Source organism: Oculina patagonica, chromosome 12 (assembly GCF_052425735.1).
Source record: "Oculina patagonica isolate OP01 chromosome 12, crgOcupat, whole genome shotgun sequence".
Classification (NCBI taxonomy): Eukaryota; Metazoa; Cnidaria; class Anthozoa; order Scleractinia; family Oculinidae; genus Oculina; species Oculina patagonica.
The window spans coordinates 23,837,842-23,854,369 of record NC_135769.1 but is presented as its reverse complement, the minus strand read 5'-3'; the positions used below and the strand labels follow the sequence as shown (position 1 = coordinate 23,854,369).

At 40.5% G+C, this 16,528-nt stretch overlaps 2 protein-coding genes across 3 annotated transcripts in view; both read left to right on the top strand.

Annotated features, from left to right (window-relative positions):
* Positions 1–9,219: 9,219 nt before the first annotated feature.
* LOC144632326 (Golgi apparatus membrane protein TVP23 homolog B-like) overlaps positions 9,220–16,528 on the top strand; it is a 43,700-nt gene continuing 36,391 nt past the window's right edge. The window contains exons 1-5 of one of the 2 annotated variants that reach the window (XM_078490949.1): positions 9,220–9,319; positions 10,068–10,299; positions 11,985–12,104; positions 12,737–12,865; positions 13,699–13,781. In XM_078490949.1, the coding sequence (XP_078347075.1) occupies positions 9,282–9,319; positions 10,068–10,299; positions 11,985–12,104; positions 12,737–12,865; positions 13,699–13,781 (602 nt within the window). In that variant the 5' untranslated portion in view covers positions 9,220–9,281. The remainder of the gene's footprint in view (positions 9,320–10,067; positions 10,300–11,984; positions 12,105–12,736; positions 12,866–13,698; positions 13,782–16,528) is intronic. The other variant, XM_078490950.1, reaches the window with a different exon arrangement.
* The window catches only part of LOC144632187 (peroxisomal 2,4-dienoyl-CoA reductase [(3E)-enoyl-CoA-producing]-like), a 10,994-nt gene continuing 10,858 nt past the window's right edge, over positions 16,393–16,528 (top strand). Inside the window, exon 1 of the mRNA XM_078490786.1 lies at positions 16,393–16,417. Coding sequence (XP_078346912.1) covers positions 16,393–16,417 — 25 coding nt within the window. The remainder of the gene's footprint in view (positions 16,418–16,528) is intronic.

Below are 16,528 nucleotides of genomic sequence, written 5' to 3'. Positions count from 1 at the left end.
TGAGGTGCTTGGGTTACTTGAGGTGCTTGGGTTACTTGAGGTGCTTGGGTTACTTGAGGTGCTTGGGTTACTTGAGGTGCTTGGCTTACTTGTGGTGCTTGAGTTACTTGAGGTGCTTGGGTTACTTGAGGTGCTTGGCTGTCTTGAGGTGCTTGGCTTACTTGAGATGCTTGGGTTACTTGAGGTGCTTGGATGACTTTAGGTGCTTGGCTGACTTTAGGTGCTTCGGTTACTTGAGGTGCTTGGCTGACTTTAGGTGCTTGGGTTACTTGAGGTGCTTGGGTTACTTGAGGTGCTTGGCTGTCTTGAGGTGCTTGGCTGACTTTAGGTGCTTGGGTTACTTGAGGTGCTTGGCTGTCTTGAGGTGCTTGGCTGACTTTAGGTGCTTGGGTTACTTGAGGTGCTTGGGTTACTTGAGGTGCTCGACGTACTCGAGGTGCTTGGCTGACTTCAGGTGCTTGGGTTACTTGAGGTGCTTGGCTGACTTGTTGTGCTTGGGTTACTTGAGGTGCTTGGCTGACTTGTGGTGCTTGGGTTACTTGAGGTGCTTGGGTTACTTGAGGTGCTTGGCTGTCTTGAGGTGCTTGGGTTACTTGAGGTGCTTGACGTACTCGAGGTGCTTGGCTGACTTGAGGTGCTTGGGTTACTTGAGGTGCTTGACGTACTCGAGGTGCTTGGCTGACTTCAGGTGCTTGGGTTACTTGAGGTGCTTGGCTTACTTGTGGTGCTTGAGTTGCTTGAGGTGCTTGGGTTACTTGAGGTGCTTGGCTGTCTTGAGGTGCTTTGGTTTCTTGAGGTGCTTGGGTTACTTGAGGTGCTTGACTGACTTGTGGTGCTTGGGTTACTTGAGGTGCTTGGGTTACTTGAGGTGCTTGGCTGTCTTGAGGTGCTTGGGTTACTTGAGGTGCTTGACGTACTCGAGGTGCTTGGCTGACTTCAGGTGCTTGGGTTACTCGAGGTGCTTGGCTGTCTTGAGGTGCTTGAGTTACTTGAGGTGCTTGGGTTACTTGAGGTGCTTGGCTGTCTTGAGGTGCTTTGCTTACTTGAGGTGCTTGGGTTACTTGAGGTGCTTGGCTTTCTTGAGGTGCTTGACTTTCTTGAGATGCTTGGGTTACTTGAGGTGCTTGGGTTACTTGAGGTGCTTGGCTGTCTTGAGGTGTTTGGGTTACTTGAGGTGCTTGGGTTACTTGAGGTGCTTGGGTTACTTGAGGTGCTTGGCTTACTTGAGGTTCTTGGGTTACTTGAGGTGCTTGGCTGACTTGAGGTGCTTGGGTTACTTGAGGTGCTTGGGTTACTTGAGGTGCTTGGCTGACTTTAGGTGCTTGGGTTACTTGAGGTGCTGGGTTACTTGAGGTGCTTGACGTACTCGAGGTGCTTGGCTGACTTCAGGTGCTTGGGTTACTTGAGGTGCTTGGCTGACTTGTGGTGCTTGGGTTACTTGAGGTGCTTGGCTGACTTGTGGTGCTTTGGGTTACTTGAGGTGCTTGGCTGACTTGTGGTGCTTGGGTTACTTGAGGTGCTTGGGTTACTTGAGGTGCTTGGGTTACTTGAGGTGCTTGGGTTACTTGAGGTGCTTGGCTTTCTTGAGGTGCTTGACTTACTTGAGATGCTTGGGTTACTTGAGGTGCTTGGCTTACTTGAGGTGCTTGGTTTACTTGAGGTGCTTGGCTGACTTGAGGTGCTTGGGTTACTTCAGGTGTTTGGCTGACTCGATAAAGCACGCGCGTGACGTATGCAGCGTGCTTTATGGAACTATAATGAGTTCGAATTGACCAATCACAGCGCGCGCATTTCCTCGACCATTTAAAAAGATAAATCAACAATATTATAAAATGGTATATTTCTTATTTTTTTTTAATACAAAATTAATTGTCACTTTGATAGTAACATTCAAATTTTTGGCTTTTCGATTAATGTATTCAGCTTTATAGAAACTTGTGACTCTCTTTTTCTGCTTACTGTATAATTGCTTTCTTTGCAAATTTTCGTGTTAACAAGTTGTTTCAGAACAAACCAGTTATATTTTCTAGCGATCGCGGCACTGTGGTTTCTCCTAGAAGCGACAATACGCTGTATAATTAACACGTCTCGTACGTGGTCCATGGTCACCGGAAGAATGTCTTGGGAGGCCGAGAACTCAGCGCTCCTTCTCTCGCGCTTTCTTTTCTGTTGGATGTTATTATTTTTTCAATCACGCCTTCTCATTATCCTTTCATTGGGGTTCCCACATTTTACGCATTTGCATTGAAACCCACACTTTTGCTTAACACGTCAACAGGGGCACTTGGATTTCCTAATACCATCCTTGCACGCTACGAACTCTGGCAATTCTTTTGATTTGTTTTGCCCACATTTGCAAGACACGTTTGAAACATGTTCAGGGATACTTGTTTCAAAAACAGTAGAAATGTCCAGTTCAGCTGAACAGTTTTTGCACCCTTTACATCTGCAATCTGTTACGTTGTACATGAATGGCCTGCAACATTTCATGGACCACGGGTTTGTCCCTTGCTGTCCTTGACGCATGATGCCTTTTCCCCGTGGGGCGTTTTTTTTCCACAGGAACACGATTTACAGTTTGATTTTGGGTTAAGCCTTTGATAAGAAGGGTTTTGTATATTAATATATTAAACATCAAGGCCTGCAAGTTCTTTTTTTGTATAATTTGTTTAGTCTTTAGTCCGTTCTATTTATTTAAAAAAATTAACCAGGTTTCTCCCAATTCGTGGTGGACAAATCACGTGGTCAAACTGACTTACAGTCGTGGTTTTTCTGAACTGCTTCACAAGATCATTTACATATTTTGCCGTGTGAGAATCAACCTGGATACTGTTGAGGGGTCTGTTGATGCTTGGAATGTGGAATAAAACTAAAGCCAGTGGTAGAAAAAGAAGAAAAGAAAAAGTGTCTCCATTCTCCTAAGTATGCCTCTTCGTTTGAACGCACTTTTCATGACGTTAACTTCTGATATACTGTGGCACGCCAATAATGAAAAGTGGGCGGGAGGGATGATGTCTGCGTCAAATCAGTAATTGTTTATGTATTTCTTTGCCGATTATATGAAAATATATTGAGCGATTACCGCGCATAAAAGCTACACCATCAACTACTGGTTTATTAGAAAAAAATCATGTTCAGTCTAGTTGGTCATTTATATTGTTGTTATGCCGTTTTCGCTTTAAATGTTGAAGGATCAAGCCTAAAACACAATTAGGCTTTTCGTCTGATTAGCCCATACGTATAAGCCATTGTGTTCGCAGGACACATGTCTGCGACAAGGAAGCGGAAGTTAAGTAATTCTCACTACTCACGTGCCATGCATTAAACCTGAACACCCAGACACAAAGAAAATATTCTTAGCTACTTTCGTAACATCACCAAGAGACAGTTGGTGTCTTTTAATGTAACGGTTGGCGCGCATCTGTCTTTGGGTGTTGTCTCAAAGATTAATTTAAACTCTTCATTTCATCTTACCGCCCCCTCCCACCCCACCCCACCGTGTCCGTAGCCAAACAAAACACACCTATATACAGTTCATAAACGACTACCTATCCTTCTCTACATTTATCAGTTCACTTGTCTTTTTTCTTTATTAGCTGCTTTTACACCCGTGTGTTGCAGTGTTTGAAGTTGCCTTTCACAGTAACATTCGGCTTGGGTTCTTTCCAATGTAAAGCCTTATTATTTTCTTATCTTCAAAAATTTGGTTCAAGAGCTCTAACGACTCTAACGTTTACGACATGTAGTAAAACCGGGAACACCGAAACACACTTTTCCGAATGGGCGAAGCGTTATTATTTAATTTACGCTCGTGTCATAGAATAATTTGTTCACCACACTTCCAAGAAGTTTTTATTTTTCTATTTTTTGTATTTTTATTTCGTGGTGCACCAGCAAACTAGCTTTTTTGCTAAGCGTGCTGACCACGTTAAGAAAGATTGTATTTTCTTTTTTGTATTGTATTATCCCATCCTACTTCATCATGTTCACTTTTACTTCTGTGCAAGAAAACCTTTATTACATGCAGGTCACTTGACGCTGGCCATTTACGCAATATGTTTTAAAAATGTTATTTCAGTTGCTGGCCGAGGAACAAAAACAATCGGAAAATATAAACCCAGCGACAAGCACTTACCCTACAAGATGCCCATCGTATTTAACAATTATTCCACGACCGCGCGATAGATATGGGATGGTAGATAGCCACCGAGGCGCGTAGCGCAGAGTTGGCTATAACGATCTCATATCCAACAAGCGCGAATGGAATAATTGTTTTATTAAAAACACCGAAGAGAATTGCAATATTTAAGCTCCCCAGCTGTTTTCGTTGACGCGTATCGGCTACGAAATCGTGGATCTCTGTGGTCAATGGCATATGAGCTAATATACCATTTAACAATAGAGTGTTTCTGTCGAGGAACTATCGGCTGTTAGCATAACCACACTAACCTACTATTGGTAATCGCGCAATCTGATTGGCTTAACAGGTGCATACTATCGATCCGTAGAAGGCTCTCGGAGCGCGCGCTTAGTCTTCGCTGATTTTATCAATCAAAACCTTCAATAAATCAACTCTAGCTATATTTTGTGTTTAATAGATCGGTCAGTGGGTTATGCTAACACAATTAGACGGCTCGCTCTCGGTTTCTACCGGCTTTAGAAACCTCGAGCTCGCCGTCTAATTGTTAAATAGTTGCCCGCGGAAATTTGATGTTCTTGAAACAAATAGCTTCGAGGGCTAATATGCTAGTTTCAAGAACATCAAATTTCAAAGGGGCAACTATCAGACCGATAGTTCCGATACAGAAACACTCTATTGTCTTTACTGTTCACCACTAAATTTTCTTCCGCGCGCACATACAAAAACGAGCATCGTGAATTATTTTTACTTTTCAGGATAAAATACTCAATGAAAAGCCGAAATTTAACAAACGAAACAAAACCTTGCTTGTTGTTGTTGTTGTTGTTTATTAAGAGGAGCATTTCTTTGCTAAAGTGTCCTGATTACTAAGAGGGTTTTTTAGAAAGCTTTAGGATTATAGAAAGCAGTATCCATTCAGATGAGCGACAGCCTGGCTGCAGTATTCTGCTATTTGTGCGTCCGCCGACACGATTACGTTATTGTTGACTGAAAAGGTCCGGGGTTGCGGAATGATACAGTATATTGTCCGCTTTAAATAATTTTCACTGTCTTTATTTGTATTTATTTACACGAAAAAACGCGTAATAAACTAGTAAGCCTTTCACCTGTATTCCCCTCATTTTCGGTTTTCAGAATATTACCGAAGGCTGAACTTGGCACAAATGCATCTCATATTGATTCCACTGTTTTCAATATATACTGCAGCCCGATTGACAAATTTCAACAAGTTCTGAGAATTCGGAAGGGTAGGGCTAAGCAAAACGCTTAAAATTTAATTCTAGTATACAAAAGTCACATTTTTGAACTTATCAACATCTGCATGTTGTGGCAACTCAATGCAAGCATTGATGGGAAATGTCGCTTGTATAACCTTGCTCTTCTATGCACCCATTATCATACCCCTGTGCACCTTGACGCGAAACTGAGTAGGCTGCTGAGCTCACTCACACCCTTTAGACAACAACCTATGATACGTAACAGTGGTAATGGCGTACCCAGCCTATAGGCTAGAACTCTAGGGCATACAAACGTTTCAGCAATCGTATTTTCTTCCGTTCTGGAGCTTTTTTCAAGGTAGAATGAAAAGCAATATTTACTGGTATCTCTACCCTTTCGCGATAATTTCAAGGCGCATTGCGCAAGTGAAAACTCTGGATTCATGCAAGCATATACATACATACATAGACTCTATTTTCTCTCAAATTTTAGAGTAGCTTATAATGTACTGAATATAAGTAGCTAATATCTTCGATAAATTAAAAAAAATACACTAAAATACGTTACAAAAATTGAAGAAACTAGAATCTACAGATAAATAGCGGAAAAAGAACCAATAAATAAGCAAAATATGTCTAAACAAAAGTCATTCCCTGAATGTTGCTTTTGAACTCTGTAAAGTCACTTGTTCTAATACAGTTAAGTACCGCATTCCATTGTTTAGCTGAGAAATATGAAAAAGAACTAAGGCCAAAACTCGTTGTCCTTGGCTTACAAAGGGACAAAATGTTATTGCCACGTAGATCGCAACAGGAAGACCGAAGTGAAAACATATTTTTCATGTAAGCTGGAGAATGGGGGGAAACCGGCTTTTGTATTATAACATCAGGAAATTTTGAATGCGTTCATTGGCTAATGTTAGGTGGATGCGAGTCAGGTGGATGAGACTTTCTTGAGAAGACTGCTTGTATGGGGACAAGTAATCCACAAGTATGAATCCAAGGAATCTTTTATTTAGTGCTTCAAGCTTGTCCGCATCGGGCGCGCAACAAAAATGCCAGACAGAGGAGCAATAGTAGAAATGCGGTAAAATGCACGCCTTGTAAAGCTTGAGTGGGGTGCCCCTAGGTATAAGTTGTCAAAAATGCAGCTTAACATGTAATTGATGTACAATGATATGTGACGTTAAAGAAAAGCTCGTTTATATATATGACTGGATTTTTGGAAACGTGGTCTCCGGCTGAAGCAAAGCTTTTTCGCCTGACTTGCCTTGATTGACTGATAAAGCCTGTGATTTTCCTGGTAGAGTGCCAGGCAGGGCTGTGTGTTGTTGACCCGCTTTTCAAAAATCCAGTCATATATAAATAAGTGAAAAAAAGTGCATTGCTTTGTTGTGAAATCTTAGACATTTATAGTCCAGTCCCTGGACTTTCCATTCCGAGCGCCCTTTATAGGGGTTGAACCCAGGCGCGCAAAGAGACAGTAAAGGAAAATTTGCATGCGCAAGGGAGAGTTCAGGGACTGGAATAAGACTTTATGTGCTGCCAAAGCTATTAAAATCTCAATATAGTAAAAAAAAGAAGGCCTTTTCAAGAGTTTGTATCTAAAATAAAGTTCCCCATGGAAGCAAACACTCTGCTGTATCCTCGAAATTACGTCTACAACTGTTTGGTCAGTTTCAAGAGAAAAAGAACCTACCGAGGCAAAAAAAAAAAAGGCTACGGGCCTATCGTTGCGCTTTTGAAGGAAATATTAAAATCATTTTGTAGAGTGAGTTATATAGACAATTTTGAAATGAAACCTGCAGGTACTAAACTTTAAAGCTTTAAAGCTCAAAAGCTTATTTGATAGAGTATGAACAAAATCAAAATCTGTCGTCTGTCGGTTTTAAAAATATGGAGCACCTCAAGTACATAAAGGACCTCAAGTAAGCCAAGCACCTCAAGTAACCCAAGCACCTCAAGTCAGCCAAGCACCTCAAGTAACCCAAGCACCTCAAGTCAGTCAAGCACCTTGAGTAAGTCAAGCACCTCAAGTAACCCAAGCACCTCAAGTAACCCAAGCACCTCAAGTATCCCAAGCACCTCAAGTAACCCAAGCATCTCAAGTAAGTCAAGCACCTCAAGTAAGCCAAGCACCTCAAGTAACCCAAGCACCTGAAGTCAGCCAAGCACCGCGAGTACGTCAAGCACCTCAAGTAACCCAAGCACCTCAAGTAACCCAAGCAGCTCAAGTCAGCCAAGCACCTCAAGTAACCCAAGCACCTGAAGTCAGCCAAGCACCTCGAGTACGTCGAGCACCTCAAGTAACCCAAGCACCTCAAGTAAGCCAAGCACCTCAAGTAACCCAAGCACCTCAAGTAACCCAAGTACCTGAAGTCAGCCAAGCACCTCAAGTAACCCAAGCACCTGAAGTCAGCCAAGCACCTCGAGTACGTTGAGCACCTCAAGTAACCCAAGCACCTCAAGACAGCCAAGCACCTCAAGTAACCCAAGCACCTCAAGTAACCCAAGCACCTCAAGTAACCCAAGCACCTGAAGTCAGCCAAGCACCTCAAGTAACCCAAGCACCTGAAGTCAGCCAAGCACCTCGAGTACGTCGAGCACCTCAAGTAACCCAAGCACCTCAAGTAACCCAAGCACCTAAAGTCAGCCAAGCACCTCAAGACAGCCAAGCACCTCAAGTAACCCAAGCACCTAAAGTCAGCCAAGCACCTCAAGACAGCCAAGCACCTCAAGTAACCCAAGCACCTCAAGTAACCCAAGCACCTAAAGTCAGCCAAGCACCTCAAGACAGCCAAGCACCTCAAGTAACCCAAGCACCTAAAGTCAGCCAAGCACCTCAAGACAGCCAAGCACCTCAAGTAACCCAAGCACCTCAAGAAACCCAAGCACCTCAAGAAACCTAAGCACCTCAAGTAACCCAAGCACCTCAAGTCAGCCAAGCACCTCAAGTAACACAAGCACCTGAAGTCAGCCAAGCACCTCGAGTAAGTCAAGCACCTCAAGTAACCCAAGCACCTAAAGTCAGCCAAGCACCTCAAGACAGCCAAGCACCTCAAGTAACCCAAGCACCTCAAGAAACCCAAGCACCTCAAGTCAGCCAAGCACCTCAAGACAGCCAAGCACCTCAAGTAACCCAAGCACCTCAAGTAACCCAAGCACCACAAGTCAGCCAAGCACCTCAAGTAACCCAAGCACCTCAAGTAACCCAAGCACCTCAAGTAACCCAAGCACCTAAAGTCAGCCAAGCACCTCAAGACAGCCAAGCACCTCAAGTAACCCAAGCACCTAAAGTCAGCCAAGCACCTCAAGTAACCCAAGCACCTAAAGTCAGCCAAGCACCTCAAGTAACCCAAGCACCTCAAGTCACCCAAGCACCTAAAGTCAGCCAAGCACCTCAAGTAACCCAAGCACCTAAAGTCAGCCAAGCACCTCAAGACAGCCAAGCACCTAAAGTCAGCCAAGCACCTCAAGTAACCCAAGCACCTCAAGTCAGCCAAGCACCTCAAGTCAGCCAAGCACCTCAAGTAACACAAGCACCTCAAGTAATCAAAGCACCTAAAGTCAGCCAAGCACCTCAAGTAACCCAAGCACCTCAAGTAATCAAAGAATCTCGAGTAAGTAAAGAATCTAAAGAATCTCGAGTAAGCAAAGATTCTCGAGTAAGCAGAGTATCTCAAGTACATTATAAACACCACATTTGGGTACATTATAATTACCATATATGAAGTACCTACCTATCAAGATGGCGGACACGGTGGGTGTAAATTGCATGTTTTTGTGTTTTTCATGCTTTCCTATGAATTTGTTTATGCTTTTATCTATAATTTTAGATCTAAATGTCAATAAGATATTCCTCTTTACATTTTTGTAGGACCATTTAGACGCTACTGAGGATGTAGCGTTAAATTTTGGAGACGATGATGAAATTTTTAACAGAAAAAAGAAATTTAGGTTTGTAGTAGTGAGGTTTTAAATGGAATTGCCATTTTGTATAGTAAGGTTCGTTTACAATGCAAGATAAGGTAGTAAATTTGTGTCTTTAATGCAAACAAATCGGCTTCATATTATAAAAATAAAATAAAATAAACTTGTTTATCAGGGAACTTCAGCATTTAAACAATCTGCATATTTCAGCCGAAATGCTGTCCGAAAGGGTAAATCTGTAAGCTGTCTGCACCTTGAATCGCTATTCCTAATACTCAAAATGAAGCATGAAGCATCAAATGACAAGAGATCAACAAAATGTCAAAATAATGGTTAGAATATTTTATGGAGGAACTACTGTTTGACTGTTTGTGAATTAAGACTGTTGCTTCTTATCTCGCAAAACAATGGGTATGGGATTTTAAGCAATGGTCTGCAGTCTGCAGATTTCACTTCCCAGACTTTCACGTTTTTGGCAGCACAGAAAAATGAAACAACAAGTGCTATGTTTTGTCACATTTAAATAAATGTGTGTGTAAGCGCCCTTACACACGCCCTTACACAATCCAAAGAAAGGACAGTAATTCTTTTCTAAAGATCTGACAGATTTTGATATGTAAAAGGGGCACGTTAGAAATGATTAAGGAATACCTGGTACTTCAATTTCTCTCTTTCTTCTTTATTTATTTTAATATTTTTAATGACCAGCAGTAATTCACTCTAAAGCTATTTTGCCAACTTTAATTTCAACAATTTTTGTTAATTTAATTTTTTAGAAGACCTGTGGTAACAGCCTTTCACCTTCTATTCCGAGTGGCGGCAATCATTGCATATCTCCTATGTGGATGGTTCAGTGAGAGTTTTATAACAAACTTTATTGTCATAGTGTTGCTGTTGTCGTTTGACTTCTGGACAGTCAAGAATGTCACTGGTCGATTATTAGTGGGGCTTAGATGGTGGAACTATGTGGACGAAGATGGGAACAGCCACTGGGTGTTTGAGTCAAGAAAGGTGCATTTTATATTTCTAGCTAGGCCTTTGATAAGTTGTCACTTTGGCCCATAGGCGTACGGGCACCTTTGGACCTGGAGGGGCGGAGACCTTATTGCCCGAAAAAATTGACGCGTTGAAAGCCGAATAAATGGGCATATAAAATGGACAATAAAACGTGCATTGAAATAGTTGTGAACAAACCTTGCCTGCTTGCTTAAAGGAAACGATAGTTCCTTAATTAATTTCGTGGCATTTCCCGAATATGTCAATATGCAATTTATGGAATCTTTTTCGGAAATTATTTATTCACTCTAGTTCAGCAAAAATTGAAGTATTTTTAGGGAGCCAGTTTACTCAACGCTCAAGCTATGGAAAATCCTAACTTCTGGTCGCCCTCTCCAATTTCCCACTCACTTCAAAATGATCGCAACTGAATCCAATTGAGGTGTCATACAGAATTTACGAACATGATTATAGCAATTTGCGAGAGGAAATGAAAGCTGATTAAGAAATTAAGACTTTTGAACCACAAAGTTCGGTATTTTTCCAGTACTCTTTCTGTTGATGCAATTCATTTTGAATGTAATGTTAAGATATGTCAGGTTATTTTCTATTATTTTTCTCTAGTCTTCTTGCCCGAATTCTAAGCATTTTGTCCGAAAAATTTCGGCACTGGGGGGGCTGCAGCCCCCCTCCCCTCCCGCCTCGTACACCTATGCTTTAGCCTGATGGTTAGTCATTAGGCAGAAAAGATAAGATAGAGCAATTTTCACTTGACTGTCGAAAGTAATTCTCATTTACTTTGGTTTTGCATTACTATGCTTGGTGATTGGTTTAACAAACTCATGCCACTTTCTCAACCAAGCAGAAGTAAAACCAAAACCAATTGTGACTTGCTCGCGCCAGTTTCCCCGCGTTTCGTGCCGGCTACATGTATTTGCTTTGAGTTTTGATTGGTTCACTGGATTGTCTTTGTCTTCTGTGATTGGCCAGAGTGATTGCTTTGGTTTTGGTTTTACGACACTCAGTCGAAAATTGCTCTAAAGATAAATACCGGTACTTAATTGACCACTCCCCGAGGCTTTTCAGGGCCAATGTGAATAAACACTGAAACAAATATTTTAAATAAACATAACATGGTTAAAAATCCCAACTGGCAGGAGGGAGTCCAGTTGGCTTTTTACAAATGTAGCCGAGGATTTGAACTCTGGACTACCAAGAACAACACCAACTTGTAAATGGAACGGGACTTGAACCCGTGACCTCTGGTTTTTTGTGTTTGGGCACTCTGCCACACTGCCTCCACAACTAGATTCAACACTGGCTAGGGCCGTTCTAAATTTCTGGAGAAAAACACTTTCCTCTCTCAGTATGTTACTTTACCTAGAAGAACAAATTGTTTGGTAATGGCGAATTGTTAATAACTGTACAACAACTTAAAAATACACTGCACCCAGTTGTTTTAGGTATGATTATGCTTAGTCTAAATAAGCCTGAATTTTGATTTTGGTTTTGTTACCTTAAAATAAAGTTCAGACAAGTTAATGCTTGTGCTAAATTTTTGTAGTATTAAACCAAGTGGCAAAGGAAATTAACTTATGAACTTATTGTAGAAATAATTATAGTATTATCATTTTTTAATTCTATTTAAAATTGCTTTTATTAACACCACAATAAAAAAATCTTTTGTGTTGGACTACTAGAATGATAAAAATGTGACCACTGCTGAGTCACGTGTTTTCTGGCTGGGTTTGGTGATTTGTCCTCTCATTTGGATGTTCTTTCTGGTTGCTGCATTGTTTTCACTGAAGTTTAAGTGGCTGGTGAGTAAACTACTAATTAAAAGATGTTTGTAGGGAATTAATATTTAACAATTAACAACATGCCTGAGTTTTCTATGAGTAAGTTGACTATTCGCTCATAAAAAAACAAGGGTGAGTAGCCTTATCATTTTGTTTTAGGAGAGACTCAAGGATATCAGTCCAAAACCTAAGATTTTAGGTATTTTGTTAGCTGAAAAGAGAGATTTGTTTTCCCTTTCAAGCCTGTGTGTGCATCTATATTCTAAGAACCAAATGAACTCAGATTTGGAATAGAACATGACCAGTGTCTATCACATATTCTATAACCGGTACATGTTATTCCCTTAATTTTGGTTTAAAAAAGTCTTTGAATCGCTTTTATTTGAATACGGTTACCATAGTTATAATAAGTTAAGAAACGTCTTGACAGACTGGCGACTGTTTCATGCTTGTTACTAGATTCCAACTTTAAAAATATCAAATTCCTGAGATGGAAACAGAACACTTGCTCACTTGGCTTTTAAAGATTTTGTGCTAATTCAACAGGATCATTCATCTTATAATCAGTGGATCCCAGTGTGACCCAGTACACTGCATTAAATGCATGGAATACAGAAAAGCGGTCATAACACATTCTGTTGATTATTTCACAGCTGGTTGTTGCTGTTGGTCTCTCTCTAAACATTGCAAACCTGATTGGTTACGTCCGTTGTAAAAAGGATGCTGGAAATAAGATCAAGACTTTTGCTGGAAACTTCTTAGGAAGGCAACTTCTCAATCAGGTATGTTGTCCTCACTGAAGTATGAAAAACAGAGGGGCTGAATTTTTGAATTCTGCTTTCCATTCCCTCAACTCTTGGTTCCCACCCTTTCTGTTTCCACCACTTGGTGCTATTCCTATTGCAAATGTTGTGCAATATTGCAAAATCTTTTCCGTTTTTTTTTTTCTGGTTTCTGCAGTGGAATCCCACTTCCTGTCTGCTCTTCTCCTGCCTCCTGTAGAATTCCTGCCCCCTTATTCCCAGGTTCCGTGCTCCACCCCACCCTTCATCCCACACTCAAGGGATACTGACTGAAAGGGCTTTTTTCCCATTAAACAATGCCACTGTTAGTATAAGAAATAAAAAGCAAAATGATGTTGTTTTTTTAGAGTAGATGTGGTTTAAACTGTCTGCAGATCACTTATGTCATCATCCATAGTGAACTGTGAAAGCTTACATGATATTGTGAGGTCTAAAAGTGTTTAGCATAAAACTAAAGAAAATTTAGTCTTCTGTATGGCCATGTCTGGCCATACCTTGTTAGGAAAAACTAAAACCTTTTTCCCTCTCAGGTGCATAATAACAAAACTAAATGTTGCATTCTAAGGCCTAATGTGTTGCATGCGAGAAAAGGCCACCAGTGGTGATGTTATTTTTTATTTTAAAGAGTAATACCGGTTTATTGTAAAGATTGCCACTAAGATAAAATAAATATATTACAATAAAGAACATCTCTTGAGTTCCTCTCTAGCATGTTCCTTCCATTGTTAAATTATGGGGTGCTTCTTGGAACCTTTGAGTCTTTTTGTCTTTAACTGTCTCAGTTCTTTGTGGCATGGTTATATTTTACTCAGCAGGTTAACACTCCTCGTAGTCGTAGTCGCCCTGGAAGATTCTTTGTACAAACGTCTTCTAATCCTCCTGTTCCTCAACTTCTGTAAGTCTCTTGGTGTCTTCTGTTTCAATTCTGTTTATCTCTTTACTTAATCTCTAATATCTGACTGTCCTGACCATCACTATCAATAACACAAACACAAAACTGTTGAATGACAACGGTTTTCATGTAAAACAGAAAATTATCTCTTTCCGTATTGAGGTGGATAAATTCCACACAGGTACAATGTAACACCACAGGCAGCCCAAGCTAAGGATGAGAGTCACAGTACTCTAAGACTCAATTTATGAGGATTTGTATGGAAATAAAACAATTTTGTTTTACGATGTATAAATTCGAACGCTTTATGAATAAAATTGACTTACACTGTTGCTGTGTTGTGTTCTTTGTTGTTTGCTAACTCCTCGAGCCAATTTGAAATGATTTGGATGAGTTATTGCTTTGCGAAGTTTTGAACATGCGTACTTTATAAAATATTCCCAAGGCTGGAAACTATTTTCAGCAGCTTCTGACTCGAAGCGAAATATCTTCCGTAAAATTGGTCAAATCGCTACAGAATTTCCACCACTGTAATCTCCGGTAATTTCTCTTTCCTATCATTGTAGCTTTGGTTCTGAGTGTGCTGGTGAAGCGTAGAAAATTCCTCCAAAGTGCGACTTTTGCTTTTCTTGTTATGTGCGGCCCATCAAACCACACACAAAATGGCAGGTTGACAGAATTGACCTCAGCGGTGGAGGGGCATGGCGATATAATCACTAACTCCAATATACGCTGTGGGACCCAGAGAGGTCGATTCTCTACAGGAAATAGAAAATCACCGGCACTGATTTCTTAAACGCCGATTTTTATTTCCTGTAAAAATTGACCTCTCCGGGTCTCACAGCGTATTTTGGAGTAAGTAACGATAACTTCCTGCCCCTCCACAGCTGAGGTCAATTTTGTTGACCTGACGCCATTTTGTGTTTGGTTTGATGGGCCGCGCATAACAAAAAAAGCAAAAGTCGCACTTTGGAAGAATTTTCTACGCTTCACTAGCGCACTCGGAACCAAAGCGACAACAGTAGGAAAGAAAAATTACCGGGGATTACGGTGGTGGAAATTCTGTAGCGATTTGACCAATTTTACGGAAGATATTTCGCTTCGAGTGAGAAGCTGTTGAAAATAGTTTCCAGCCTTTGGAATATTTAATAAAGTACACGTGTTGAAAATTTTGCAAAGCAATAACTCATCCAAATCACTTTAAATTGGCTTGAGAAGCCGGCAAACAAGAAAGAACAGGACACAGCAAAATTGAGTCTTAGAGTACTGTGACTCTCGTCGTTAGCTTGGGCTGCCTGTGGTAACACCAAAAGAAAACAAGGATATAACGACACTCAGAATTTGAAAACATAAGCTGCAACTTGCAGAGCAAATTTGAACTTTGAAATGTGGTTCTCAGTTTGGTAATGTGAACTTACCCTGTTACTAGTTTTCATGATCTGTTGATGAAAAGTCAACCATAGGGCTATTGAAGCACTTGGTGTTATTTCAGTTTATACACCAAGCTGGAACTCAAAACTCAAAATTATGAACTTTGAAACTTGAGCAAGCACATTTGAATTGAATTTGCAGGTTGCTTAAGCAACCTGCAACCTCTGAGTTAAGACCACTTTAGTCGCCATGGCAACTAAAACTTTGAAGCCAGCGACTAAATTGTAGCTAAAGTCGCCAGCCTGGCGACTAAAATTGAGAAGAAGGATAGAAGGCGTAGCCTTAATTTAGCGACTAAAATTTTCACTGGCGACCAAACTTGAGCAGTCGGTGGCCAAATAGCCACTAAGGAAAAAAATAAACTTGGAGGGTTGAACTGTCAATCAATATTTAAGTTGTATGGAAATGACATCCAGTTTGACTGTAACTATTAATGCAGTTCTGGTCATAAACCAACTTCTCCCAAGTTAAATTACATATCCACTGTCCTAGAGCTGATCATATAGCTATTACTCCTATCTGAGTCTAATTCTCTGCTATGGACATTCTAGTAGTGCATACATGTACAACAAAATGGTGTTACAAAAACAATGCTTTAATATCCTGACTAATTCCACATCATTCTATTGATTCATTGACTAAATTCAACTATACCAATTAAGGTCATTGCCCTGTTTTGCATTGCGCATCCTTACTGCGCAGAATTTTACGCTTAATAAGCGCGCGCGCGAGCACAACAACAAAATGGCGGCTTTTTTCTATGCGGCTTAGTCCGTGAGAGAAGTAAATTGTCACTTTCTCCTAAACGAGCCTGGTGACCTATCAATTTTTTCTCATATTTTGGGTGTAGCGATCAAATTCTTTCTGTAAAATGAAAACAGATCAATTCATGTGTTTGAAAAATAAATTATTGCTAAAAAAGTGTACTTTGCCAGTACTCGCAGAGGAATTATAAAGGAATTATATGGAATATACATGGTCGTCCTGCTCCTAAACGAATCTGGTGACCCCCTTTTTTATTTCAAAATTTAAGTTCCCTTGAAGTAATAAACCAGTAGGCGAAGTTTGGTTAAAAATCTATGTTCAGTTTTATTTCGGGGCAATGACCTTAAAATGATATGGGTCAAATAATATGATTATAGATATATGATAAGAAAACAGAAACTGTAAAAGGGTAAAACAGATGTATGTGGTAGAATTAAACCGTGGTAAAATTAAACATTGAAACACAGTCAAAAAATTTAATCTCATAAAACTGCTCTTCCATGCTGTAAATTCCTGAAAACAGTTTTTACTTCATTTTATTTATTTAATATTTG